The sequence below is a fragment of the Acipenser ruthenus genome, chromosome 1 (assembly GCF_902713425.1).
Source record: "Acipenser ruthenus chromosome 1, fAciRut3.2 maternal haplotype, whole genome shotgun sequence".
Taxonomy (NCBI): domain Eukaryota; kingdom Metazoa; phylum Chordata; class Actinopteri; order Acipenseriformes; family Acipenseridae; genus Acipenser; species Acipenser ruthenus.
The window spans coordinates 29,594,033-29,621,849 of NC_081189.1; the positions used below are offsets into that span (position 1 = coordinate 29,594,033).

The window sequence follows — 27,817 nt, forward strand, 5'->3', positions numbered from 1 at the left end:
TAGCAGAGTGTGAGACCTTTGTTTTGTAGTTTTGTATGTATTTATTTATGTATATGAATATTATACACACTGTGAACACCTCATTAATCTGGGCTAGCCAGGGGTAACACAACGCTTCTTGGCCACTCTGGACAGCATTAACCATTTTTTGTACTGAAAATATATATTCACTGGACCAGAGGGAACAGGGTTCCATGGTATAAAACAATTGCCACCAGGTGGCACTGGTTATGTTCCTCCTGTACTTGCTCAGTGTAACCTCTGGCCATGTCACATGTGGGAACACATGTTAAACAGATAATTTTGGGGTTGGGATGTGATGTGATGTCCTTGGCCATTCCCATTAAAAAAATATGGCACCCCTGGTGGCGGTATTTTTTTTAATTTTTTTTTTTTTTTTAAATACATGAAGGTATTTCCAAGACTGATTTCCTGTACAAAATGAAGTTGTTGCCTGGAGTCTAGTTTTAAAATGTACATCATTATTTTGCCACAAATAATGAAAAATTAAAAAATAACTTGCCTCTCAAGCAGGAACCTCTGTATTGCCCAGTATGTTTTTCTACCTGTACGATAAGCTGGTAAGCAGGCAACAGACACAATGTCACACAGTACAGTTATAAAATATATTAATATAACTGCCGACCGTAGACCGGAGCCACCTGGGGGGGCTTAGGTCGGCCAGGGTGTCCTCCGCTCACCGTAAGCTGCCCAGAGCTGCATGGTCCTCCGATGCTGTAGCTCTGAGGTGGCAGTGTGAAAAGAAGCGGTCGGCTGACGGCACACACTTTGGAGGACAGCGTGTGTTCGTCTTCGCCGCTCCCGAGTCAGTGCGGTGAGCTGAGCCTAAATATAATTGGATATGGCCAAATTGGGAGAAAATAATAAAATAATTGGCGATTGTTAAATTTTTATTATATATATATATATATATATATATATATATATATATATATATATATATATATATATATATATATATATATATATATATATAATTATTATTATTTATTTCTTAGCAGGCGCCCTTATCCAGGGCGACTTACAATCGTAAGCAAATACATTTCAAGTGTTACAATACAAGTAATACAATAAGAGCAAGAAATACAATAACTTTTGTTCAAGCAAAGTACAAGTGTGACAAACCACAATTCAATAATAAATATATATATATATATATATATATATATATATATATATATATATATATATATAACTAGTCTGAATGAATAAATGATGTATTAATTTATTGCAGTTAAAAATGGCAATTAAATTTGATTTTAACACTGTACAGCAAGGTTAAATCTATATAGCAGAGAACATGAGGAATCTACCCCATTTTTTATCTTCCATGTAACACATTCAAACAACAAGAATAAAAAGCTATGTATTTCTATTTGAAGTTAAGTCATAAGTCATTTGCAGAATAAAGGACTTCATCTTTAATGCAGCATCATATGGTTTTCAGAAATAAGGGAATCTAGTACCTGAGCACTTTGCATTCATTAGGCTTAATATAACTGAAATGTAAAACACCAATTAAACTGCAGTGAAAATGTCAACTGCACAGTGATATGGGGAGCAGAGGAAATGGTACTGAAGTGTTGAAACTAGATTGTAAAGCCACTGGGACTTCACCTTTAGCTAAACTGCATTATGTCAATAAACTCAAAAGTGGAAATAGGATCAACTAAATACTGTCCCCTTTAGGAACCGCATGAGAACACATTAACGACAAAAACAATGCAGCACAAATCTATAGTCTTTTACAAACATTAGAAATCATACCATCTACAGGTACAAGATTACAGACTGGTGTGGCATATTGATCCGTTAACACTGTAAACACTGCTCTGTCTTAATGTATACTTGTTGCTTTGCTTGTGCTGGGCTACAGTGTATTCATTACTTGTCATGCTCCAACAATTTACAGTGACTAGGTGTACCCCACAGGTCAGAAATTGCAGCAGATAGGGGGAGCCACCTTCCAATTGTAGCCTTTCCATGATGTTTGTTATTTTGATTTCTGGTTTCTGATTATTTTCACTTTTATATATCAATCAATCAATATTTAATTTATATAGCGCCTTTCATAGCGGACCACCATCACAAAGCGCTTTACAAGATAGTGAGAAACAATACATTAAACTGTGAAAACAATGCAATACATTAAATACAATGAAATACAAGGCATAGTACATTAAATACAAGGCTAGGATATGAGTTCTAAACATTTTGGATGCATGTGTCATACAGAATCATAACAAAGATAAATCTGAAATAGCAAGTTAGACGACAGCTAGTAACTGATATCAGGTTTAAAGAGCATGGAAAGCGAGAGAGAACAAGTGGGTCTTGAGAGTTGATTTGAAGCGAGCGACGGTGGGAGCTTCATGCACTAAAGCTGGGAAAGAGTCAGAGCCATGAAGCTAAAAGAGCACTCTCCGAGTGTGGTGCACTTTTGCTTGGGTATGACAAGCAAGCCAGAGTCAGAGGACCTCAGCTTGCGGGCAGGGACATAGCGGGTTAGCAGGTTGGAGAGATACTCTGGACCTGTGTGATGAAGGGCATTGTAGGCAAGCAGGAGAATTTTGAAAGTAATCCTGAACTTAATAGGTAGCCATATTGGGCAAGACGGGGGGTAATGTGATCATGTTTTTTTTACATCTTGTAAGGATCCTAGCAGCGGCATTCTGAACCAGCTGCAATCGGTTTATGGCACGTGACAGAAGACCACCATAGAGAGAGTTGCAGAATATTTGATTTACTGTGTCCCATAGATATGATTTCTGAGAAGTACTTCACCTTGGCAGCAACAAGCGCATACCTGTAGCTACTGAGGTGATCGGTCCAGATTTCTCTGTGAACAGTTAGTCCAGACGACCTCTATTTACACTCAGACTTATGGCAGGCAGACTTAAGCAGTCGAAGTTCGAGGGTATACCATGGACAGTTGCGATGTTTCTTCACTGTTCTGGTCATAAGCGGGTCAACTGTGTCGATGATCTGAGTAAGGGTGCCGTTGTAGAGGGTCACCGCTTCAAGGCCTCTCGTAGCCATTTGAAGAGGTTTTGAAAGAGAAAAAAAAAAAGAAAGTCCTCGCTCCACCTGTCCTCGCTCTGACTGCGACAGCACAGACTGCCGTTGGACTTGTGGCCCTTATATATATATAGCAGTTCTAAAAGCTTAAAAAATATGTTGCTTATAGTATACCTTTCAAATACAGACCCACTGATTTGGCAGAAATAAATGTAACTTTTTTTTTTATTTATATAAATTTAGTCGTTGCCAATTAGTTTTTTTTTTATTATTATTTTCTCCCCAATTTGAAATGCCCAATTATTTTTAGGCTCAGCTCACCGCTACCACCCCTGCGCTGACTCGGGACGGGCGAAGATGAACACACGCTGTCCTCCGAAGCGTGTGCCGTCAGCCGTCCGCTTCTTTACACTCTGCAGACTCACTGTGCAGCCGCCTCAGAGCTACAGCGTCGGAGGACAACGCAGTTCTGGGCAGCTTACAGGCAAGCCCGCAGGCGCCCGGCCAGACTACAGGGGTCGTTGGTGCGCGGTGAGCCGAGGACACCCTGGCCGACCTAACCCTCCCTCCCCCTGGACGACGCTTGGCCAATTGGGCGCCGCACCCTGGGGGCTTCCATCCACGGTCGGCTGTGGAATAGCCTGGACTCGAACCGGCGACGTCCAGGCTATAGAGCGCATCCTGCACTCTAGCGAGTGCTTTTACTGGATGCGCCACTCGGGAGCCCCCTATAAATGTAACTTTTTAACAAAATGTCTTATCAAAATACATGTTTACTGAGTTAAAGGTTTCCTCCGTATTACTACTCTATTGAATTGCAGTTGTATCTGTTAAGAATTGTTTATAGCTTTGTTATTTGGTAGTTTACATACAGAAATGAGTGGAACCCAAATCTTAGAGCACACATCATGTCACAGTTAAAGATGCTAACAATGCAATAATTATGAATGTGATTACTGGTATGCTATTTGATGCTGTCAACAACTGTACATAATGGAAACTGTCTATATGAATGGGTGCAGACAGCAAAACAAATTTCTTTTGAGCTGGGGTTGAATCCTTGCTCTATAGATTAAGGTATTGAGAATAGTCAATTAGCCCAGCCCATTTTTTCTCATACTTCTTGGCTATCAAAGAACTACAGTTCAAATGAAAGAATGGACTCTGTGGACCTGCCCCTGTTCAGATTAGTGATTTGTTCAGAGTATTAATTCTAATCTGAAAATGGCTGGTCTCCTACAATTAGAGAGAGTTGTAAATGAGTTTCGTACCTTTGTATAGTACCTTACAGATACTGTAGATCTATGGATGTTCTGTATGCATGTGCAGGTCACTGCTTGTAATAGCTAAATTTACCTGTGCGGAAATTCAAATTCCACAGCTGCATTCAGTAGATTATTAGATGATTCAAATACCAGGGTTTGGAATTTCCAAAGTATAATTGGATTGATTTTTAAGGGATTCTTTTTTTGGTACCAGTCATATGAGGCTCTTTGTTTTCAGCTTTCCATCCCAATTTCCAATAACTCCTGGGTGCAAAGACTCTAATGTTATGTGTGACTCATATCGCTGTTGTGTATTCCAGTTGGAAAAGCAGTCAAGATTTAAATCAGTATGCTAAGATGTAAACAGACTTTTATTATGAATTTTAAAACTACAAAATGCATACATTTTATTCTGTGATAGTGGCAATATTCTAAATTAAACCTTGGTACAAAGGTTTAAATAAATAAATAAATAAATAAATAAATAAATAAATATTCCCATGCAAGGACAAAACTACATGAAAGTCTATCAAATCCCTTTCAGAAGTAGACTTAATCCCCCACACTTTCTATGTAAATCAGGGCCAAATGGATCATTGAAATGAACGATTTCCATTACGATAACTGGGGGAAAAAATCTGTTTTTGAGTTTTTTTTGGTAGATCATACAAATTGCAAAAGCCAGAAGTTAAAGTTCAAAGCTGCTGGAGTAGTGATGTCAGATGGTGTTGTGCTGCATTGCTTTTGTAGTAATGTGTTGAGCAAATACTTTATTGGACATTTTACATGACAGTCGAAAAATGTGAGTGCATTACTACAGCTATCAAATCTACATTTAATAAAATATAGATTGTACTATTTATTATGTGCACAAGCTACACAGTTTTAACTGTTTTCTTTTTTGGATGTGTGTTTGTTTCTATGAAACTTTGTATACACTGTCATAATGATGCAGAAAACCAATAGAAACCTTTTCCCCAAAACCCCACCTGCTGGCTAATATCGATCTCTGTGTGTGTTTACATATTGCCGTGATTTGCCATGTTAGGCAAACACCCTTAGATTAAATTCATGTATGTACATTCATTTTGACATACTGTATAGTATGAAGTTAAAGTGATACACAACAAATGTATCAATAAATTATGAATAAAAACATTGCAATCCTCATGAAACAGTAATACACTTTAGGGTTAGATTTACTAATCTTTTGCATTAGCACAAACTTGCTCCACTTTCTTTGAAGTGAAATAAAAATTTAGAAATTGAACATATATTACAATGGTGCCAAAAAACTAGCTAATCCAGGCTCTCACACCTGCCTAAAACTTTTGCACAGTACTGTATATATATATATATATATATATAATATATATATATATATATATATATATATATATATATATATATATATATATATATATATATATATATATATACAGTACTGTGCAAAAGTTTTAGGCAGGTGTGAAAAAATGCTGTAAAGTAAGAATGCTTTCAAAAATAGACATGTTAATAGATTATATTTATCAATTAACTAAATGCAAAGTGAGTGAACAGAAGAAAAATCTAAATCAAATCCATATTTGGTGTGACCACCCTTTGCCTTCAAAACAGCATAAATTCTTCTAGGTACACTTGCACAAAGTCAGGGATTTTGTAGGCACATAGTCAGGTGTATGATTAAACAATTATACCAAACAGGTGCTAATGATCATCAATTCAATATGTAGGTTGAAACACAATCATTAACTGAAACAGAAACAACTGTGTAGGAGGAATAAAACTGGGTGAGGAACAGCCAAACTCAGCTAACAAGGTGAGGTTGCTGAAGACAGTATACTGTCAAAAGTCATACACCATGGCAAGACTGAGCACAGCAACAAGACACAAGGTAGTTATACTGCATCAGCAAGGTCTCTCCCAGGCAGAAATTTCAATGCAGACAGGGGTTTCCAGATGTGCTGTCCAAGCTCTTTTGAAGAAGCACAAAGAAACGGGCAACGTTGAGGACTGTAGACGCAGTGGTCGGCCAAGGAAACTTACTGCAGCAGATGAAAGACACATCATGCTTACTTCCCTTCGCAATCGGAAGATGTCCAGCAGTGCCATCAGCTCAGAATTGGCAGAAAACAGTGGGACCCTGGTACACCCATCTACTGTCCGGAGAAGTCTGGTCAGAAGTGGCCTTCATGGAAGACTTGCGGCCAAAAAGCCATACCTCCGACGTGGAAACAAGGCCAAGCGACTCAACTATGCACGAAAACACAGGAACTGGGGTGCAGAAAAATGGCAGCAGGTGCTCTGGACTGATGAGTCAAAATTTGAAATATTTGGCTGTAGCAGAAGGCAGTTTGTTCGCCGAAGGGCTGGAGAGCGGTACACGAATGAGTGTCTGCAGGCAACAGTGAAGCATGGTGGAGTTGGGGATTTGGTCAGAATTAATGGTCTCCTCAATGCTGAGAAGTACAGGCAAATACTTATCCATCATGCAATACCATCAGGGAGGCATCTGATTGGCCCCAAATTTATTCTGCAGCATGACAACGACCCCAAACATACAGCGAAAGTCATTAAGCGTAAAGAAGAACAAGGAGTCCTGGAAGTGATGGTATGGCCCCCACAGAGCCCTGATCTCAACATCATCGAGTCTGTCTGGGATTACATGAAGAGAGAAGCAAATGAGGCTGCCTAAATCCACAGAAGAACTGTGGTTAGTTCTCCAAGATGTTTGGGCCAACCTACCTGCCGAGTTCCTTCAAAAACTGTGTGCAAGTGTACCTAGAAGAATTGATGCTGTTTTGAAGGCAAAGGGTGGTCACACCAAATATTGATTTGATGTAGATTTTTCTTCTGTTCACTCACTTTGCATTTTGTTAATTGATAAATATAAACTATTAGCCTTGTCTATTTTTGAAAGCATTCTTACTTTACAGCATTTTTTCACACCTGCCTAAAACTTTTGCACAGTACTGTGTGTATATATATATATATATATATATATATATATATATATATATATATATATATATATATATATATAGATACACACTTTAGGTACAAACCATTACTGCACCTGTACCATGCTTGATACTTTAAAAAAACAACAAATACCCTTATAGAACAAAAATATATTTAAATATATTGAGAAATATAATGTAGTATATTACAAAATGTATTATACAATATATTTGTTTTTAAAACTTCAGCCTCAACATACATTTGTAGACAATGTGTTAATTATATATTAAAGTTAAATATAAGTCAATTAAACTTACCTTAATATTGTAGATTGAAAACCACTTAAAAAGAAATAAAATGTGTGGAACTTGGATGTATTTAAGCATTACGAAGCCGAAGAAGCGGGCTTAAAGTTTGTTGAGTTTGATGTAACTTAAGTTTTAAATAAACGGAACACAAATGATCTATTTAATTTTACTATAAACAACAACAAAAAATACAGTTCATTTAGAATGATCATTTTTTAGGCAGTAACTTACAGTTTCTCTATTTAAAAAAAAAAAAAGAAAAACCTGGATGTCAACATTGGTCTTTTTTTAAGTTAAAAAGTAAAATCATGACATTGTAAAAGGCACATACTTCAACAAACAACTCATCAACTCTGCAGCAAGTATGAACTACGAATTGATTGAACGGGAATGAAGAGCCCTCTCCACCAGAGAGTAGTGCAGGATTTTCAGCAGGTTGATTACCGGTATGTACATACTGTACTTACTTCAGTCATTGTTACCATGTGTTTTTTTTTTTTTTTTTTTAAATCGCAGTATATACATTTTCAACAAACATGGTTTACGTTGTAGTGTACAGAATGTATTTACTGTCTCCTAAGAGTTAACAGTAAACTTGAACTTCTTTGATTTAAAACCCCGCCTCACTACAACAGTACTGTATGTACACTTGATTGACATTTGGTTGAGCAAATCCTAGCGACCGAAGTGTGCCTATTTTTACACATACTTCCTGTTCAGCGATTTCAGTTTTTTTTTAATTGTTATTAATATTGTGCTAACCCTAAACATGGTTATTAAGTTAACAATGTAATTATAAGACATTTTATTATTTGCATGTCATTTTAAATGAATACTGTTCTTAATCGTAAAACGCAGTACGATATTGTCTGACCTCAGGCGGAGTCGTACGAGGTTACTTGTAGAAAAGTAGAGCAAAGGGCATTGCATCCGCAAATATATAAACACAGCGGCCAAGTTTTGCACGCTGTCATTGTGAAAGGCTGCCCTTGTGTAACACCTTCAGAAGAATAAGTTGTTCGGTTTCAGAATAAAGTTGAAGATGTTGCCAAATACGGGGTGAGTAGCTTACCTCAACAAATATCTATTCTTGTTCAGTATTAATAACATTTGCCCCACATGAAAACTACTAGTTTGCATTGGTTTGGGACGGTTATTCGTGTTTTTATGTGTGTGTTTATATATAAGTGGGGAGCACACTAAGAATATTACCTTATGTTGTTTATTCCGTATTTTCTAAACATGGGTAAAGGTATAAATTGGAAGCAGGTGTCTCTAAACAATGTTTAAAAAAACTAAACAAAACAAACAAACAAAAACCCTCTGCACTTCATACTGCCTGCTGGAATGTAAGCCAAAGTGTATAACACTGTGTGCCGTATTCAAAAAGCATAACCCCTTGTGCTAGGTTTGCAGCATTTAAAATAAAAATTAAAAAAATCTGCTTAATGTTGCAGAACTGTAAAGAGAGTTTGGTGCATGCAGGACTTCCTTAACCTCATGATGGATATATTTTATCCTATTTAATGTTCTTGAGCTTTGCATTTGTATTAATCCTTTGTCAATAAAAATGTTGGAATGCCATTGGTCTTGCGTTTCTGAACCTTGGCACTTATGCAGCACTTCCATCTTCCATTGAGACTGACTGAGTGATTTAAATTCACTCCTGTTTGTTTCCATCAGCAGCAGATGAAGATCTGACTGATTTTAATTGGGACTCTGTTGGCCCCAGTTAGGATTGCCGGCTGGCAAGTTACACTGATAAAGAAAGTTACTTAATGACCGTCCAATGTGGCGATCAGGAGGGTTGTAAACCTTGGACAGCATCAAATTGCAGAAGGAGGGGTGTGAATTAGTTCTATTGTCAGGGAAATATTGTACATGTGCTAACCTATTTGCAATTTAAACAAATGTCTTTCAAGATTTTGCCCCTGTCTGGAAATGTGACCTTAGTCTAGAGGATACAACTTCCAAGTCGAGCGTTGAGTTAAATCTGAGATGGGCACTATTTAACAAGCTAAGATAATTGTATTTTCTATCCTTTTACTTCCAGTAAACTGGCAGGATGCACCCTGTTTATCACCGGTGCTAGCCGTGGTATTGGAAAAGCAATAGCCTTAAAAGCTGCCAAAGATGGTGCCAATGTGGTGATTGCAGCCAAGACAGCACAGCCTCATCCCAAACTGCCAGGAACGATTTACACAGCTGCAGAAGAAAGTAAGGCTCACCCACTAGTGGGATATAAAAGATAGCTTGAAACCATATACTATAGTATATCTAATGTTGGTTATATAATATGCCCAGTATAAGAAGTTATCTTGGAGTAGCATTTTTGTAAAGTTTTTTAGGGGTTGATTTGATCAACCTACCTCTGAATTTTACTGGAAGATTTTACACCACCAGGAATCCCTGTGGATTACATCAGCCTCCTGTTTTTAAGGATAACCATAGATAGGTGGTTGATTTCAGTTCACAGGGATTCTCTAGTGCTGTAAAATACTCCAATAAATTGTAACAGGGAATGGTTTGTCAAATCAGTGCCTGTTAATCTGTTAAAGCAAATATATAATGGGCTTAACCAACCACATTTGAATTCTGTTACAGTTGAAGCTGCTGGAGGAAAAGCTTTTCCGTGTATTGTAGATGTGAGAGATGAGCAGCAAGTCAGCAACGCAGTGGAGCAAGCTGTGAAGAAATTTGGAGGCAAGTACACTTTTACAGTAAAAAGACTGACAGCTGAGTTGCCAGTAAATAACAGTTTAACCATATATCAAGTTATTGTAAAATGTATGGCTTTCAGAAACTGGTTACCGTAACTTACTATGCAGTCAAACCGGTATTTATACAGTATGGCACAGTATGGTAACAGTGTGGTAGAGTTTATACTTTGTTTTAATTTATGTCCCTTTAAAGTTATATTGAGCCTACTCTTGGAAAACTAAACTCTTGGAAAAGCGCTGATTGTGAAACAAGATCACTTTAGTTTGTTCTTCCGTAACTTGAAGGAGACTGATTGATTGTTTCATTGATAATGTAAAAAAAAAAAAAAAAGACAGCTCCTTATTTAATTCAAACTGAATACAAAAAGCGAGTTCAGTTCGATTTAAAATCTTAATGACTTGTTGCAAAAATGCTATAACCTGTTTTGCAAATAAGTTTCCTCTTAATTACGATTTAATTAAATCAATTTAACTTTACTCGCTGTTTGCATTCGGTTTGACATTAAGGAGCTGCCTTTTTTTACATTATCAATGAATCAGAATCATAGTCTCAATCAAGTTATGGGAGAAAAAACTACAGTAAACTTGTTTCACAATCAACACTTTTCCAAGAGTTTAATTGAACGGAATCGACTCAAAAAAAGGGACATGACGCGATCAAAAATAAAAATCTAAAATTCAGTGCCTTATGTGTATTACAACCAGTTAAAATAAAGATATTTGACATAGAAAATCCACCACAGATATTGGCTGTGTATACCAGGGCCAAAATCATTTATTTTCACTGTAGCTACCAGTCATAATTGCACTAGAAAAGACTTAAATTGGCATAAATGTACCATGAAAACCAATTAAAAGGATCACGTGGTGCTAAAAATGTGTACATTTGTGTAAGAAAAAATTACACTGTACACTACAAAATTAAATAAGGTAAATTCCAAATTATCCAATGTAAGCAAAATATGAATATTCAGTTTAATATGAAAACAAAAAAATCTGCAAAGAGAATAGTAATATAAAAATGCACTTCTTACAATCTTTATTCACCATAACATATGTACAGTATTACCAGAACTTTTGCATTATAGGTGAACGTTTTCAACAATAAGGCATAATCACTAACAAGATAGAACTAACTATATCCAACACAAATACAGGGATGTTCAAGAGTAGATTATCACTGTACCACAGGTATGCGTCAGACTACCATCATTTTGTCAACAAAGACCCCCAGGAGGGTGATTTCTCATTTGTGGTCAGATCTGAACTCTGCATCAGTCATTGCTAAAACAACAAAAAACATTTTCTGCATATCCTCAGTCCCAGATAGGCCAACTGAGTGGATAGCATGTCAGCAACAAGAATATGATTATTTTCTGTTTTATATTTGTAATTTAATTTAGAACAATTTGTAGATTTTATTTTTCACTTTGACATTATGGACTTTTTTTGTGTTGATCAATGGCAAAAACTCCTAATTAAATCCATTTTGATTCCATGTTGTAACACAATAAAATGTGGAAAAGTCCAAGGGGGGTGAATACTTTTGAGAGCCACTATAGATCATTGAAAGGGTGTCAAAATTGTTTAATATGTTGGATATTTAAACTAATTTTTACCCAAAGCTGCACTAGAATGCTTATAAAATTTCTCTGTTCAATTCTTCTTTGTCAGGCATAGACATTTTGGTAAATAATGCAAGTGCTATTAACTTAACTGGAACTTTGGAGACTCCCATGAAGAAAGTGGACCTCATGTTAGGGATTAACTTGAGGGGAACCTATCTTACGTGAGTATTGAACAACATTATTTAGATTTCTAGAAGTGCAGTCAATTGAAAAATATATAGTGGGGCTCAGTGGTGGTTATTGCCTTGGGTCAATGTGCATTTCTGGCTTGTCTTGACCTATAACATTACAGTGCTTAACATTGTTATCCACTCCTGGGGATGACATTGTCTATATAGCTGGAGATCTGCTTATTCAATTGTCATGAAAGTTGGTATTAACATTATTTAGCTTAAGTTTTATTGAGACTAGCAGATTCTTGGGATACATGGAGGTGTTTGTCTGTCCGTTCATCCATCGGTCTATGCCACACTTACAATGTTACCTATATCTGGAGAATCGCACAAATTGTGATGAAATATTTCATTGCTTATGCATTTATGCTATGCTGTACATACTTTTGATATATGTTGTGGTCATCATCTTTATCATAACGATAGCTCTAATTTAGAATTTACAGCTGTGGCGGGGGGTGTATGTTGCTTACATACTACTGTGGATATTATGTAAATGTGATGGTGTTTAAAAAAAATTAAAGTAACTTGAAGTTGCCACATTTTACAAGCAACACATTTCTTCCCTTGCTGTTTCTAGATTGTTTTGATATTTTTACTTGCACATCATTGGGAATAAAAATGTTAACCTTTCTCAACTTCAACTTGGAAGAGTCTGCCACATGAAAGAGGATTTGTTTTATAAGGGTCACACCCTAGTGCATCACAACCATGCTCCCTCCAGCAGCAATACTGTCTAAAAAAATATATCTATATTTATTTATTTTAAATGCGTTATGCAAGAGAGTAAATCTTGTGGTCTGCTCTTGATATTTAGTCTTTAGTAACATCTGTACTGTGAATTAGTGTGTCTGCTGCAGTTTCAGTTTTTTATTTATTTGTTTTTTTTATCCCTGCTCCGGCTTTCAGCTAAAAATTTGTTTTAAAATGTTATCATGAATCGGCTCTAATGCAGACCGTTTTTGTGAACATCTTAACAGTTGTTAGCATGTTATATGTTCTATTAGACAGCAATGTCTTTTGAGTTCTTAAATTGAACTGCCTTGCGATAGCAGTTTCTCATTTCCTCAAAGGAAAAGGGGGCACTTTAAACCTTATAAAAGTGATATGACTGGTGTTATATAATCCATGAGAGTTAAAAGGAGAGGTTGGTCAGGTCAGTGATGTCTTATCAGAATGCCAGGGGGAATAGAAGGCAGTTTTGGATACCAAATGGCTTCAGAGTTATCAGTGGGGAGCCTCAGCTGGGACTGATTTGAAGAAATGTAACAGAAATGCATTTGCTCTCTCTGGACATGTGCATTAAGATAATCAACTCCCATTAGTTAGACCGTACAGCTGTTATGCAAGATAATATGAACGGTTCCCATATAAAAAATAAAAAAAAAACATCTTATCCAAGTTGCAAAGGGAGACTTCTTAAAATGGAAGAGGTTGGTTGGAATAGAACATTTTATATGGATCTGCCACATTTTTTATATCCAAACAAGTATCTGCACAACCTGACCAGACCAAGTTGATTATATTCCACATATGGTTTCTGTCCGCCCACAGGGGCTCCTTGTCAATTTGAAAGTGTGTCTCTTGCTTCTCTAATGGGTTCATAATCACATAATCGAAGGTGCAAGTGTGTGTTTTTCATTCCCCCGTGATCATTTCTGAGCTTGTGAAAGTCAGGATGAGACCAGACCAGGAGCATGGGGATTACTGGTTTACTAGGGACTCTCAGACTGTTTGGACTTTGCACTGTACTGTCTAGAAGCACCTTCTATTTAGTACAGGGCATCTTCCTGACTTCGCTTAGGGTCATTTGAAAGCAACACAGGGTTTTCTCCTCTACCTAAGGTCACAATGTTTTTGCCACAAATTCAAACTTGGACAACGTCTTGATCAGAAGTTTACTTTTTGGTCACAAAAAAAAGTTTTGAAGACCAGGCCACTCAAGTTGTAATTGCATATAGGAGCATTTTAATGGTGTCATTGAGAATAAAGCCCCTACTTAAAAATATTTCTTCTGCTGTCAAGTAGGCACAAACAGCTAATTAATCTTCTATGATTTTTAAAGTGCCACACTCCTGTTTTCATAGGTCCAAGCTCTGTATCCCGTACCTTCAGAAGAGTAAAAACCCACACATACTCAACCTGAGTCCTCCACTCAATATGAGCCCTGTCTGGTTCAAGAATCACACTGGTAGGTACCGGTAGCCCTGCTGCATTGTTCAAATAAAATACATAAATACCACATGAATCATCTAGCCAAATCCTATAGTTCTGGTGGTTTTTTTGTGGTAAATGTGAGCATATGATACCATTTAAATAGGAGGAATATGCTGGAAAATCTTGATAACACACTTCAGTTTTTGAAACCACTTCTCTCTCTTAATTTGTCACACCAGAAAAAAAGAACAAAAACAGAAAGAGCAACAATTACACAGCTAACAGAGACCTGTTTTGTAATTAACAAAATATTGCCAGAAAGAATATGTTCTGTTTTATATTTCACCACTTCACTTTACTACTTTAAGACCCTCCCTCCATATTTAAAAAACAGCAAACTATTTTGAAATTTGAATAGCGATTAGACAGTCTTGACAAATGTGTTGACCTAAACTTTTCTCAGTCATGGTAATCTGTATTGTATGTGTTTTCTGTATTCTATAGCGTACACAATAGCAAAATATGGAATGTCAATGTCTGTCCTGGGAATGGCGGAGGAATTCAGAGGTGAAATTGGGGTTAACGCTTTATGGCCCAAAACAGGTAAAGTACTGCAGATCAAACTCCTGAAAAAGAGGCCCTTTATATTGACATCTGTAGCATAGTGTGCTGCTGGAGCCATTTTTCTCTTAGTCTGTTATTTCCATTTTGGACCTAGGCTCTTTGCTTGTGGTATTGAAAACATATTTTTTGTAAATAACCAATTAGTCAAATAAAGTACACAAGGATTTCTAGGCCTAGGGGTTAAGTAACTATTTTTCACAGCAAGGTGTTTGGCTTCTGTCATTGGTCATGTGTGCAGTAGGCTGTCTGTGGGTATGTTGGGTCCTGTAGCCTTGTTTAACCCTGCTCACTGTGCTCCTTGCAGCCATTCAGACTGCAGCTATGGAGATGCTGGGGGGTTCCGGTATAGGCAGCCAGTGCAGGAAGCCTGAGATTGTGGCAGATGCTGCTTATTCCATCTTGACAAGACCCAAGACATTCACTGGCAACTTTGTCATTGATGAAGACATGCTCAAAAAGGAAGGGATCAAGAATTTTGATATTTATGCTGTATCACCAGGTTATATATAATTTATTTATTTATTTTTTGGAATGTGACCTTAATCGCTGGGCTAGATTCTCAAAATGTTTTACTCCAAAGTATAAGCACAATACAGTATCTTTCTGACAGAAAAAAAGCACTACTTACAATTGTAAAATAATGATTACTCCATAATACTAATAAAAACAAACTGATATTTAATCAAGGAAAGATGCCCAAACATGTGATTGTGCCTGAACTTGCTTTACCCCTCTTTTACAACTAACCTGACTTTGACACATTGGGTTGATGTGCATCTTGTATCTCCACAGGGCACCCTCTTCTCCCTGATTTCTTCCTGGATGATGAGCCTGAGTCGCTTGTTCAGAAGATGGAGGAACATGGTGAGCCATTTCATTCTTTACTGTCACAGATGATTGGTTGCAAATCATTTTCTTGTTCTGTTGAAAAACAAGTATTGCTGACAGATGTGATATAAAGTCTAGTCTTGTTCAGCATCTGTAACACAGCCAGACTCGTTTAATGCCCACATCCTGAAAAGAACGTATTTATCACCATATCACATGAAACAGTAAACGGTTTAAGGATATATAAGAACACGTGTGCATGTTCTTATGGGTAACTGTGCCTCCTCCTGTTGCTCTCATCCTCCGTATTAGCTCGCACAAACCAGGGACCAACAGGAACAAATTTAAACTAACATTTAGTAGCTTTAAAAGCAAGACCCGATCCAAGAGGCTGAATTTATCTAGAGAGCTGAAAATAATTTGACTGAAATCTATTGACTTTATTGCAGCTGAAGCCCAAGCTTATTTTTACAGAACTGTATTTTAAACAAGGATTTGGCTGCAGTAACTTGAGGTTCAAAAACACACCCACTATCCAGTTGCTGTATTAGAATATTAACAAGGTAGCCTGCAAGTAAAACACAAGCAGCATGTTGGACTGCATTGCGAATGAATACAGAAAAGCAAGTCATCAGGAGATTACAGGGCATAAGGCAAAGTAACATATCAATACATTACTGTTTTTTGTTTGCTATTTTTTTTTTTTATGCAATTTTAATACTGTTGGGTATGTGTGGTTATTGATTTTTAGATAGAATTTAATATACTGGAAGGGGTGATATAACAAGAGTATACTGCATCGATGGACATTAATTGTAGAATTAGTAAAATAGGAAAATGACTAATCTTAATATTTATATACAGTCTCTTTATTTAACACACAAGTATACAGAAACACTCACTCCTGCTAGCATACGGAAGTGACCTAAACTCCCAGCAACCTCCTTTTACCATCCCCATACCATGGTTGCTAAGCAACCCTATAAAAACCAACTGCCATATTCTACATTAATGAAATATTATAATAGAATATATTTCTGAATGTGTCTAGGCTGGTTCTTTATAGCAGGTATGTCATTTTAGCACAGAGTCCTGGTTTTGATGCCAGCATATTTAAAGTCATCAAAAAGGTATCTCCTACTGTTGGTTAATCCAAGATACAGTACAATTTCCTATACCTGAATAATAGAAAGAGCACAAGAAAATGTCCATCTTCAGTTACTGATTGCTGCAAGGAATGGATTGTACTGATACTTATTTGTGTAACATATTTGTGTTTCTTTTAACAGGGGCTGCTCCTATATTTAAAAGTGGAAAAGCCCAAAAAGAAGCAGTGGTCGACGGACCTGTCGCTGAGACGTTTAATATCATCAAGGCGGTTCTGAACCCCGAGGTGGTGAAGGCCACACAAGGAGTTTATAAATTTGATCTCTCCGGTAAGGCTTTTTTGTCCATTATTTTACCCCTGTTTTTCTATACCATTGGAATTGTCCTCACTGCTGCAACCAACTTACACACTTACCAGGAGGACTACAAATGAACTGGCATCTTCTGCTTCTGCTGTCCATCTCTTTCCACCAATCTTACCTAAGCAATGAGTGCTAGAAAGCGTATTTGTATGGTCACTAACTGGCCTTGTCTGCTACGTGACCAGTAAGAATCACTGAAGCTGATGTACCGGTGAAGCCAAATGATTTTCCTCCCTCATCTGTGGAAGCTTAATGGCTAATGAAGTGCACTCTGTGGGCCCAAATCAAGATTGACAGCTCTCTGGAAACGGGATTTGAAAAGCTTGCAGGACAAATCTTTAATTTTATGCTGTAGTTCTTTTACTAGGTGAGCCACAGGGAGGCTATCACCTGGCTTCTTTTCTTCATAATACAGGACTTGAAACTTGGACTAGCCCTGTACCCAGTCCTGGGTTTCATAACTTTCTTAGTTTAGGTTTATTATTAAAATTACCAGGTGTCAGGCCAATCAGGCCCCTGGGAAATATGCTCTGAACACAGATGTCTACTCTGAAAACACTTAGGACTGGATGATGGGTGCTGGGTGGGTTTTGAGCCATGTGTGTGTGTGTGTGTGTGTCTATATATATGTATATATATATATATATATATATATATATATATATATATTATTCATTCCTTCTCCAATTTTTTGTGACATGGTCAAGACAGTGGTAGTAGACAGGCAGGATTCGTGGAATCACAGCTACTTCAGTCACAACTCTGAAGCAGGTGTAAGCAACTGCTGCACTAACTAATGAAGCTCACTCTTGTTATTTTCCTGTGGATCACAATGACCTACTTTTTTGACAGCTCTGATACTAGTGTGTGTGTGTGTGTGTGTATAATATATATACAGACGTGCTCAAATTTGTTGGTACCCTTACAGCTCATTGAAATAACGCTTCATTCCTCCTGAAAAGTGATGAAATTAAAAGCTATTTTATCATGTATACTTGCATGCCTTTGGTATGTCATAGAATAAAGCAAAGAAGCTGTGAAAAGAGATGAATTATTGCTTATTTTACAAAGATATTCTAAAATGGCCTGGACACATTTGTTGGTACCCCTTAGAAAAGATAATAAATAATTGGATTATAGTGATATTTGAAACTAATTAGTTTCTTTAATTAGTATCACACATGTCTCCAATCTTGTAATCAGTCATTCAGCCTATTTAAATGGAGAAAAGTAGTCACTGTGCTGTTTGGTATCATTGTGTGCACCACACTGAACATGGACCAGAGAAAGCAAAGGAGAGAGTTGTCTGAGGAGATCAGAAAGAAAATAATAGACAAGCATGGTAAAGGTAAAGGCTACAAGACCATCTCCAAGCAGCTTGATGTCCCTGTGACAACAGTTGCAAATATTAAGAAGTTTAAGGTCCGTGGAACTGTAGCCAACCTCCCTGGGCGCGGCCGCAAGAGGAAAATTGACCCCAGATTGAACAGAAGGATAGTGCGAATGGTAGAAAAAGAACCAAGGATAACTGCCAAAGAGATACAAGCTGAACTCCAAGGTGAAGGTACGTCAGTTTCTGATCGCACCATCCGTCGCTTTTTGAGCGAACGTGGGCTCCATGGAAGAAGACCCAGGAGGACTCCACTTTTGAAAGAAAAACATAAAAAAGCCAGACTGGAATTTGCTAAAATGCATATTGACAAACCACAATCCTTCTGGGAGAATGTCCTTTGGACAGATGAGTCAAAACTGGAGCTTTTTGGCAAGTCACATCAGCTCTATGTTCACAGACGAAAAAATGAAGCTTTCAAAGAAAAGAACACCATACCTACAGTGAAACATGGAGGAGGCTCGGTTATGTTTTGGGGCTGCTTTGCTGCGCTTGGCACAGGGTGCCTTGAATCTGTGCAGGGCACAATGAAATCTCAAGACTATCAAGGCATTCTGGAGTGAAACGTACTGCTCAGTGTCAGAAAGCTCTGTCTCAGTCGCAGGTCATGGGTCCTCCAACAGGATAATGACCCAAAACACACCGCTAAAAGCACCCAAGAATGGATAAGAACAAAACATTAGACTATTCTGAAGTGGCCTTCTGTGAGTCCTGATCTGAATCCTATTGAACATCTATGGAAAGAGCTGAAACTTGCAGTCTGGAGAAGGCACCCATCAAACCTGAGACAGCTGGAGCAGTTTGCTAAGGAAGAGTGGGCCAAACTTCCTGTTAACAGGTGCAGAAGTCTCATTGAGAGCTACAGAAAATGTTTGATTGCAGTGATTGCCTCTAAAGGTTGTGCAACAAAATATTAGGTTAGCAGTCCCATCATTTTTGTCCATGCCATTTTCATTTGTTTTATTATTTACAATATTATGTTGAATAAAAAATCAAAAGTAAAGTCTGATTTCTATTAAATATGGAATAAACAATGGTGGATGCCAATTACTTTTGTCAGTTTCAAGTTATTTCAGAGAAAATTGTGCATTCTTCGTTTTTTGTGGAGGGGTACCAACAAATTTGAGCACGTCTGTATATTTATATATATATAATGTATATATGTGTGTGTGTGTGTTAGTACATAAAAAGAAAAACATTGCATATAACTTGGAGTGGGGGTGATAGGACAAAATGTTAGAGGTAGGATGCCAAGAAAGAAAAAAAACACTTGTTGATGTGACCGCTAGATTAAGAAGTTTCACTGATTTATGACTGAGAGTTTTTATGCAAGAATTACTTCCATCTTCCAGGGGAACACTCTGGAACTTGGTACATTGACCTGAAGAACGACTCTGGGAGCGCAGGCAGTGGCGAGCCTCCAGTGAAAGCTGACGTTGTGATGACCCTGGACAGTGCAGACTTTGTGAAAATGTTCACAGGTAACTAACGCATCTGCTTTACTCTGTGGTGGTGTCATGGTTTAACTAACTACTGAGTTGGTGGTGTCTGCCCAAGACTGTGTTTGAACCTGGATAGTGGCATTGTAAGGGGAATAAATAGCTTGATGTATATGGCTAGATGCTTATTCTAATTAAGGAATTTATCAATTAATATTAATTACAGTATACAAATCCTCTGTAATGTCATCCTTTGAAAATAACATCAGATTATATGCTGTAACAAATAGCAAGCTATGAATTACCTTTTGATTTGAGTTTATATATATACAGTGGTTTGCAGAAGTATTCACCACCTACAAATAGTGTCACATTTTGTTGAATTACAAATAATGTGTGCACAGTTTTTCAAACAAACTTCTTTTTTATTCAAAGCTGTAGTGGTTAAACTGAACACCTGTTATATGAGGAGGAGGTTAAATGTCAGCAAAACTTGCAAAGAAAATGTACAAAATGAAATGTACCGGTTGCATAAGTATTCAGCCCCTTAAGTTAGTACTTGGTAGAAGCACCTTTTGCAGCAGTTACTGCTATGAGACTTTTTAGATAGGTCTCTACTAGCTTTGCACAGTAGGATGGTGACATTTTTGCCCATTCTTCTCGGGGAAAATTGCTCCAGTTCTGATAAGTTTGTTGGGGATCATCGATGGACTGCAATCTTCAAGTCTCGCCATACATTTTCGATCGGATTCAAGTCACGACTTTGACTGGGCCACTCAAGAACATTCATTTTCTTCTTGTTCAACCACTCCAGTGTGGCTTGGGCTTTGAAACTGGGGAGGAAATTCACATTTTAGCAGGACAATGACCCGAAGCACAATCTTGTCTGACTCGAACGGTTTTTCCTCAAGGATTCGCCTATACTTTGCACCAGCTATTCTCCCCTCGATCCTGACACGCTTCCCATTCCCTGCTGAAGAGAAGCATCCCCATAACATGATGCTGCCACCACTGTGCTTGACAGTTGGGATGGTGTTGACTGGGTGATGTGTAGTGTTGTGCTTGCGCCAGACATAACGCTTGGAATTTAGACCGAAAAGTTCAATTTTTATCTCGTCTGACCATAAAACCTTTTTCCACATGTCTGCGGTATCATCTACATACTTTTTTTGCAAACTCCATACGTGCTTTAAGATGAGGCTTTTTGAGTAATGGCTTCTTTCTTGCCACCCGTCCATACAGGCCAGCTTTGTGTAGGGACCGGCTTATTGTTGATGTGTGAACATTGACTCCCATCTCAGACACAGAACTTTGCAGATCTCTCAAGGTCATTGTTGGCTTCAGTGTGACATTCTGAACCAGTTTCCTGCTTGCCTGGCTGCTCAGTTTGGGAGGGCGACCTGATCTGGGTAGTGTCTGGGTGGTATGATGCTTCTTCCACTTCTTAATGATGGACTTCACTGTGCTGAGAGGGATAATCAGCGCCTTTGAAATGTTCTTGTACCCGTCTCCTGCTCTCTGCCTCTCTACCACTTTTATCCCTGACTTGTTTTGAAAGCTCCTTGGTCTTCATGGTTGCTTTGTTGGATCACTATGTGAGTTGCAGCTTGAAAGTCTTTATATACCTGAGGGAAATTATCTACAAGTTAAACCACTTTGAGTACACACAGGCTGAAACCACTTCACTAATTTTGTGACCTTTCAAGCAAATCATTTGCACTTGAGCTGATTTAGGTCTGCAGTAGCAAAGGGGTTGAATACTTATGCAACTGAGAGTAATCTGTTTTTCTCTGTAAATCTTACTTATTTATATTCTATGTGCATTTTTTAACTATCAATGTGGAGTAGTTTGTGTAGATACTACATGTAAAGTCTTAATTTGAAAGCGTCGGAGTACGCTCAGGTGCCAACAAAATGTGAAAACTTTGCAGGGGGGTGAATACTTCTGCAAACCACTGTGTGTGTATATATAGGGCTTGAATTTCAGTGCTGGATTGTGGGTATTGTGCATTTTCCAAGTTGCTGCCGCATATCTGCAACTTTCAGTGCGGGAAAATCCTGCAGAGATATTTTAAGACACCAAGCTACTGTATTTTTCACCCAATTTAGAATGCCTGAATCTCTAAGGAAGAGGTTGTCAGTGACGAAAGCATTATGAGCTGCATTCTGAGTAGTTCTGTTTAAAATAAATAAATAAAAGTAGTGCTGGATATTTTAAGTGCCGCGAGACTTAATTCTCTCGTACGTGATTCTCGGTCACTATCTTTAAACATTATAAAAACTCAGTACACTGCAGTAAGTAAATAGTTTTGAAAAAAAGACATTATTAAATCTATCTAGGTGTTATTTTGCAAGCGGTGACTTTCGCTTAAACTCAGCCCCGTTCATTTTGGGGCGCCAGAACACAGAAGGTTACACGCACATATTACTCAGGCACTGTAAAAGCTACCTACCTGGTTCACGGCTTGTTTAAAATTACTGACTCTGGGTTTTCCAAAGACGTATTCAGTGTGTGTATGCGGTACTCCTAGCCGGAACTACTATCGCCTGAAGTTAAGCCTCTTCTCATGTGACAGAGTTCACAGCTTAGGTTTCATTTTAAGTCTATTGCCATTGTCTATTGTCATTGTAGCAGCTAGACTGAAAGGGGTGGTATCGTTGGCAAACTTAGACGCTCAGCTGTTAGGTCTCCTGAAAGCAGCTTATTTTAAAACAACACCAGTGTGAATGATGATGCAGTAAAAATATATATATACTTTTTTTTTTTATATGCAAAAGTGCCTTTTTTTTGCCATTCCCCCCCTAAAATGTGTTTGACTTCAGCATGGGCTAAATGAGGGGCCCTATGGGATTGAAGATAGAAATTTCAAAATAATTTTATCAGAAGCAAATAGTCAGCACTCGCATATCCGACCCTGTAACATTTTGACTTTGGTGATGGTTAAACGCATGTGACGCGTATCTGATTATTTAATTTTGGTCCGTTCCAACCCTTGTATCATATCTGAAAAGACTGTTTTAAAGTAAGAAGGCTTCCATTTAGATGTACTGCATTGGTTTTGTTAGTACAGTACTATATCTTTAAGAGAAGTAGTATTTTAATTCAGAACTATATGATTCTGAAAAATCACTTGCCAAAACTAAAGAGATGACAGGTGAACTGTAATACAGTACATACTTTTAAATCCGGTACATATTGTAGCAGTATGTAAAATTTCCCATTAACGAGCCAACAGCAAAATGAAATCAAAATGTTACCCATGCACAGAACTGCGTACAACGTAAAAGGCAATGCAATTTAGCAAAACCAAAAGATTTAAAATTGCAGAATATAATGCTCGATAAGGCCGTAATGTCACAGTTCACTTGCAAATGAAAATGCACAAAAGCAACAAAAGATCACATATAAAAAAAAAAAAAAAAAAAAAAATGCATCACAGTATCTAAAAACTGTTACATTACCCTAGCTTGCCTCTCGCTTTGTTTCGTCAGGTGAAACTGGATGATGCGCTGTGTAACTGCACAATACAAGACAGACTAATTTGGCTTAGAGAATTTTTTTATTTTTATCCTGTTTTTCTGGAAGAAAAAAAAAAAAAAGTTTCCGTTCAGATTACCTCAAACAAAACTTTGACTAACTTACCTAAGGTGACATTAGATAGTGCTAATTGGGGTCTGTGAAACCAGATGTTTGTGTTGTAGGAAAGTCACTTGACATAATCAATCTCGGTCCCGATCAGTCTTTTAAAAACTGGTACAAATTTACCACAGCAAATGAGATGTTGAATGTTAGGTTAGCTAGTATACCATAAAGGTGGCAGTCCAGATAGGCAAGCTAAAAACTGTCTACCAGTCATAAGCTCTCAGGAACACCATGCAGCACAGGAAAAGGCAGACCAAGCGCAGATAGTAAATGAAGACACTATTATTCAGAGGTAGCCATGTGATTTGGTTTAAAAGCAGAAACCACACTTGCCTTTGGTGCTAGAGGTTACAAGTTCATATCCTGCCTGGGGAAAAATCTGCACGTATTCTGTCTGTAAATACACTAGCATCTTGGTAGTAGCTAAAAATGTATTACAGTACTAGAATTTTTGGTGCATATCCTCATTCAACATTATATTTTGGGAACAAGGGTCCTGATTTTATAAAGGTATTTCCACCAAAGGACTAAGGCTGAGTATACATTTTATGGATTAAACATGTGTTTTCCATTTAAACTACATACACATTTTCAGTCAACAATTTCTACATATTTTTCAACAAATCATACAAAACATTATGATATGTATTCAAACAGCAAAGATATCACAATAATTATTTCAGTTTGTATTAGGGCTTATAATGCATGTCTACATCACATACAGCAAGACCTTGTGAATCCAATATTATAGATTGCATCCAAACAATTGACAATCAGGAATACAAGTACAACTCTACATTTAATGTCCTCATGATATGGCCGACTGGAAAGGACTCCAGGTTTTAGTGAAACCATTGCTTTCATTGGATAGTCCAAAAATTCAATTTGCTCAGGAGACAGTGGGCCGCAGAATCTTTGAAAAGAATGTGCCCAGCACATGGATGATATCTGCTGTATCGGTGAGCAAACGGTTGTTACTATTCTTAATGGCAAGTATAACATAACTTGCATCCTGCTGTTTAACTTGTCTTGCAAGGAGTCTGACATTTTTTTTTTTTTTTCTCCCCCTTCATAAAAAATTGGTTCTGAGACTAAACCGGGCATGTGTAGCTTTTTTTTATTTAAAATATCATGAAGCTGGAATTTCAGACCACAAATTTGTTTATAGACGTCGTCTGTAGTGAGCATTTATATTTTACGTACCTGTTTTAAATTTGACTTTCATTTTCACATATATTATACAATTACAGTGCTTTACAATTGATATAATTCCTCATAACCATACCTCCAATGAGAAGATCCTGTTGCTGTTTTGCACGTGAAAGATCAGAGGGCATATGTTTATGTAGGATATTTGATTACATGCTTTAAACGAACATCTACAAATAATACAATGTGACATTAATGCAGGCCATAAAGTAATTTAGTTACTTCTCTGTATACGTTTTGAAGAAGAACGCAATTGACAATGCTAAGTTTACACATACTTCACAGGAATTCACTGGAAATGAGTAGGATACAAATCTAGACAGTTATGGACCTCTCAATAAAACATCAATGGGATTGCAATTAAAAAAATAATAATAATAACATTCAAATTAGAGTTGACTAGTTTTATTGCCCTGCAGCAATGTATAATGTCTGTGTTCTCTAAGGATACCTGTTACAGTGCCTTTGGTAGTACCACTAGAGGTCACTGTAAATTCAAACCACAGTTGGCTTAACCACACACTGGATACATCCTTAACGTGGCAAGTTTGCAGCTTGCCATGCTTGTTCTTTCACTGAGCAGTTTTGCTTTTGCCATTTACTTACATAATAGTATGTAGATATAGTGGGATAGACTCACTATTGAAAAAAGGCACTGTTAAATCCCTATGCATCCAAAAAGTCTGTAGAAATAATTATAAAAGAACACCATGAACTGTGAATACAAAGAAAACAATCCTTGTCTTTGAAAAACATAGTTTCGGATCCAAGTATAACATAATGTAAAAGTTTTATACTCTGTTTGGAACTAAATTCTGAGCATGTTAACACAGTTTCAGTACAGACCTGTATCTTGCATTCTAACTTTAACCATTTGCCAGTTGTACTGTCAGTGACGTAACAGACATGCACTAACAGAAATCACATTTACTGAAGACAAACTATCGTTTTTATGCTTGTGCATCCAGTTGTGCTACAACTTGGTCTGTGCATTCCTTAGCACAGATTCTTAATACTGTAGCATCCAACTTATACACGAGTAAGTGATTCAAACCTACTGTATAGAGGGGCCAGTAGAAACTGTTGTGTTCTTTTTTTCCCCCATAGGTAAACTAAAGCCAACCATGGCGTTCATGTCTGGAAAACTGAAGATTAAAGGTGACATGTCCCTGGCTATGAAAATGGAGAAGATGATGGCCCAGTTGAAGCCTAAATTGTAAATTTGAGATCTACCAACACATGCCTTCAACTGTTTGCGTGTCTTTGAAACACAAGACCCAGTTTTGATTTTTTTTGTTTAGAACATTACTTTTATAATAAACATGTTCTGTACTGCTGCTGATTGTAACAAAACAGAAACTGGTTTCTTGGGCAATGTGTTTGTTTGCTGTGGATGCATAAAGTTGACAGATTTTTGCTCCAAACAAATTTAATCAACCGTGTACCTAACAAAATCAGGTTGAATAGGTTGAGAGTGGACATCATGCTGATTTTAAAAAATAGGGTTGTCTGCAGCTATACCATTTAGTAGGTATCCCTTTGGAGCAGAGTGATGATGTTAGTCATCTGGATGGAATAAGGAGCTTCTTCAGAAAAAAATATTAGTAAAGTATTGCAACTGGGGAAACAAATAAACATTAAAAACACCATGAAAACATGTTAATTCTTTCTTGAGATAATTCAGCTAGTTGTGTGTTTATTTACGTGACAGAAAATGCATACAAAATCTATCATATGGCATTTGCAATACAAATCTTATTCATAAACAAAACAAACCAGAAACAAATGCTATTGACATATCACAGTTACAGTCTTCTAAAGATTATATAAAGTATTAGCTTTGGATCTGGTCTTTGGTAGAGCAACTGGCCTTAATTAGGGTGCTGGTTGTTAAGGTCTGTTTCAGACATAATAGAAAGCATAATACATATTGTAAACTTGGTCTAATTTAAAATACTGAACTTTTAACTAATGCTTGTCTTAAAATGTAGCTTGTACAGGCCTTTCACAGGAGCAAACCCTTTTAAATGTGGCCCCTACTGATTTCTTCAGAGGGTGTTAGATGGAAGTATTAATTCATAATTGTAAAGGGACTCTATGCCCAGCAAAGAAAGCATTAATAGTTGTGGACTTACACTGAGAGAAGAGATTCTTCATATTGTTGCACTGCCTGAGACTACTGTTAAACTCAGTATTTATTAACGAAAGTGGACCTAAAGCTAATTAAGACTACGGAATGATAATTTGCTGACTGGTAACTACTGACAAAGAAAAGTTACACAAACAATGTTTAGCATATACTTAGCATTGAATGATAACAATGCTACATATAATTGGAATGTTAGTAGTGTTATACAATCAGAAACTTTTGCATTTCTTCACAATCTGGGGAGTTCACATGCCACCTATTCTACACCACTAGCACTTTTCCCATGAAGTTCATCAACACTAAGGGCCCGATTCAGTGATAAAAGACTGGAGGTGTGTTATTATCACCCTGCTGTGGCAAGCTGTTTAGCATTTACTCATCAATTGCTCATATAAAAAATTATATTGTCACTTTTTTATGTCAAAAATAGAACAAAAAAAAAAATCCAAGAAGTGACCTTTGGGTTGCACATATTATATAATTAATTCACCCCAAATGAGTTCACAAAGCTCTATCAAGAAAACATGTAACACCAATTCAAACACAGACTGGCCTTTGTGGGTTAGCTAATTTGCTGAAAGGTAGTAGCACTAATATTAAGACAGAAATGGCACTAACAAGAACAACAAATTATGTGAACTGGGCCCTAAGTGTGTTCCTGGCTGCCTTACAATCCTTGATCAAGTTCAGGTGCTCCCTGGGGTACACATAAATGCAATGCTACATTGTTTGTTGTAACACTGTTTATTAAGTATTTGTAACCATGACTTTCTCTTACAGTGTAGAGAATGCAGCTTACACGCTGTCGAAACTGA

General features: G+C 37.3%; 1 protein-coding gene across 1 annotated transcript; it reads left to right on the plus strand.

The window, feature by feature from the left end:
* The first annotated feature begins 8,300 nt into the window (after positions 1-8,300).
* LOC117421565 (hydroxysteroid dehydrogenase-like protein 2) lies at positions 8,301-26,508 on the plus strand. Its single transcript, XM_034036103.3, has 11 exons — positions 8,301-8,632; positions 9,627-9,790; positions 10,178-10,276; positions 11,968-12,082; positions 14,182-14,285; positions 14,756-14,854; positions 15,180-15,374; positions 15,668-15,739; positions 16,993-17,139; positions 19,915-20,043; positions 25,961-26,508. The coding sequence occupies exons 1-11, from the start codon at positions 8,616-8,618 to the stop codon at positions 26,071-26,073; spliced, it is 1,254 nt and encodes a 417-aa protein (XP_033891994.3). The 5' UTR covers positions 8,301-8,615; the 3' UTR covers positions 26,074-26,508.
* Positions 26,509-27,817: the final 1,309 nt, after the last annotated feature.

Bases quoted from the DNA above. Each gene is read 5' to 3' on its own strand.
- LOC117421565 (XM_034036103.3), top strand. The intron at 10,277-11,967 runs GCAAGTACACTT...CTTCTTTGTCAG, and splicing joins AGCTGTGAAGAAATTTGGAG to GCATAGACATTTTGGTAAAT. The intron at 14,286-14,755 runs GTAGGTACCGGT...TGTATTCTATAG, and splicing joins CTGGTTCAAGAATCACACTG to CGTACACAATAGCAAAATAT.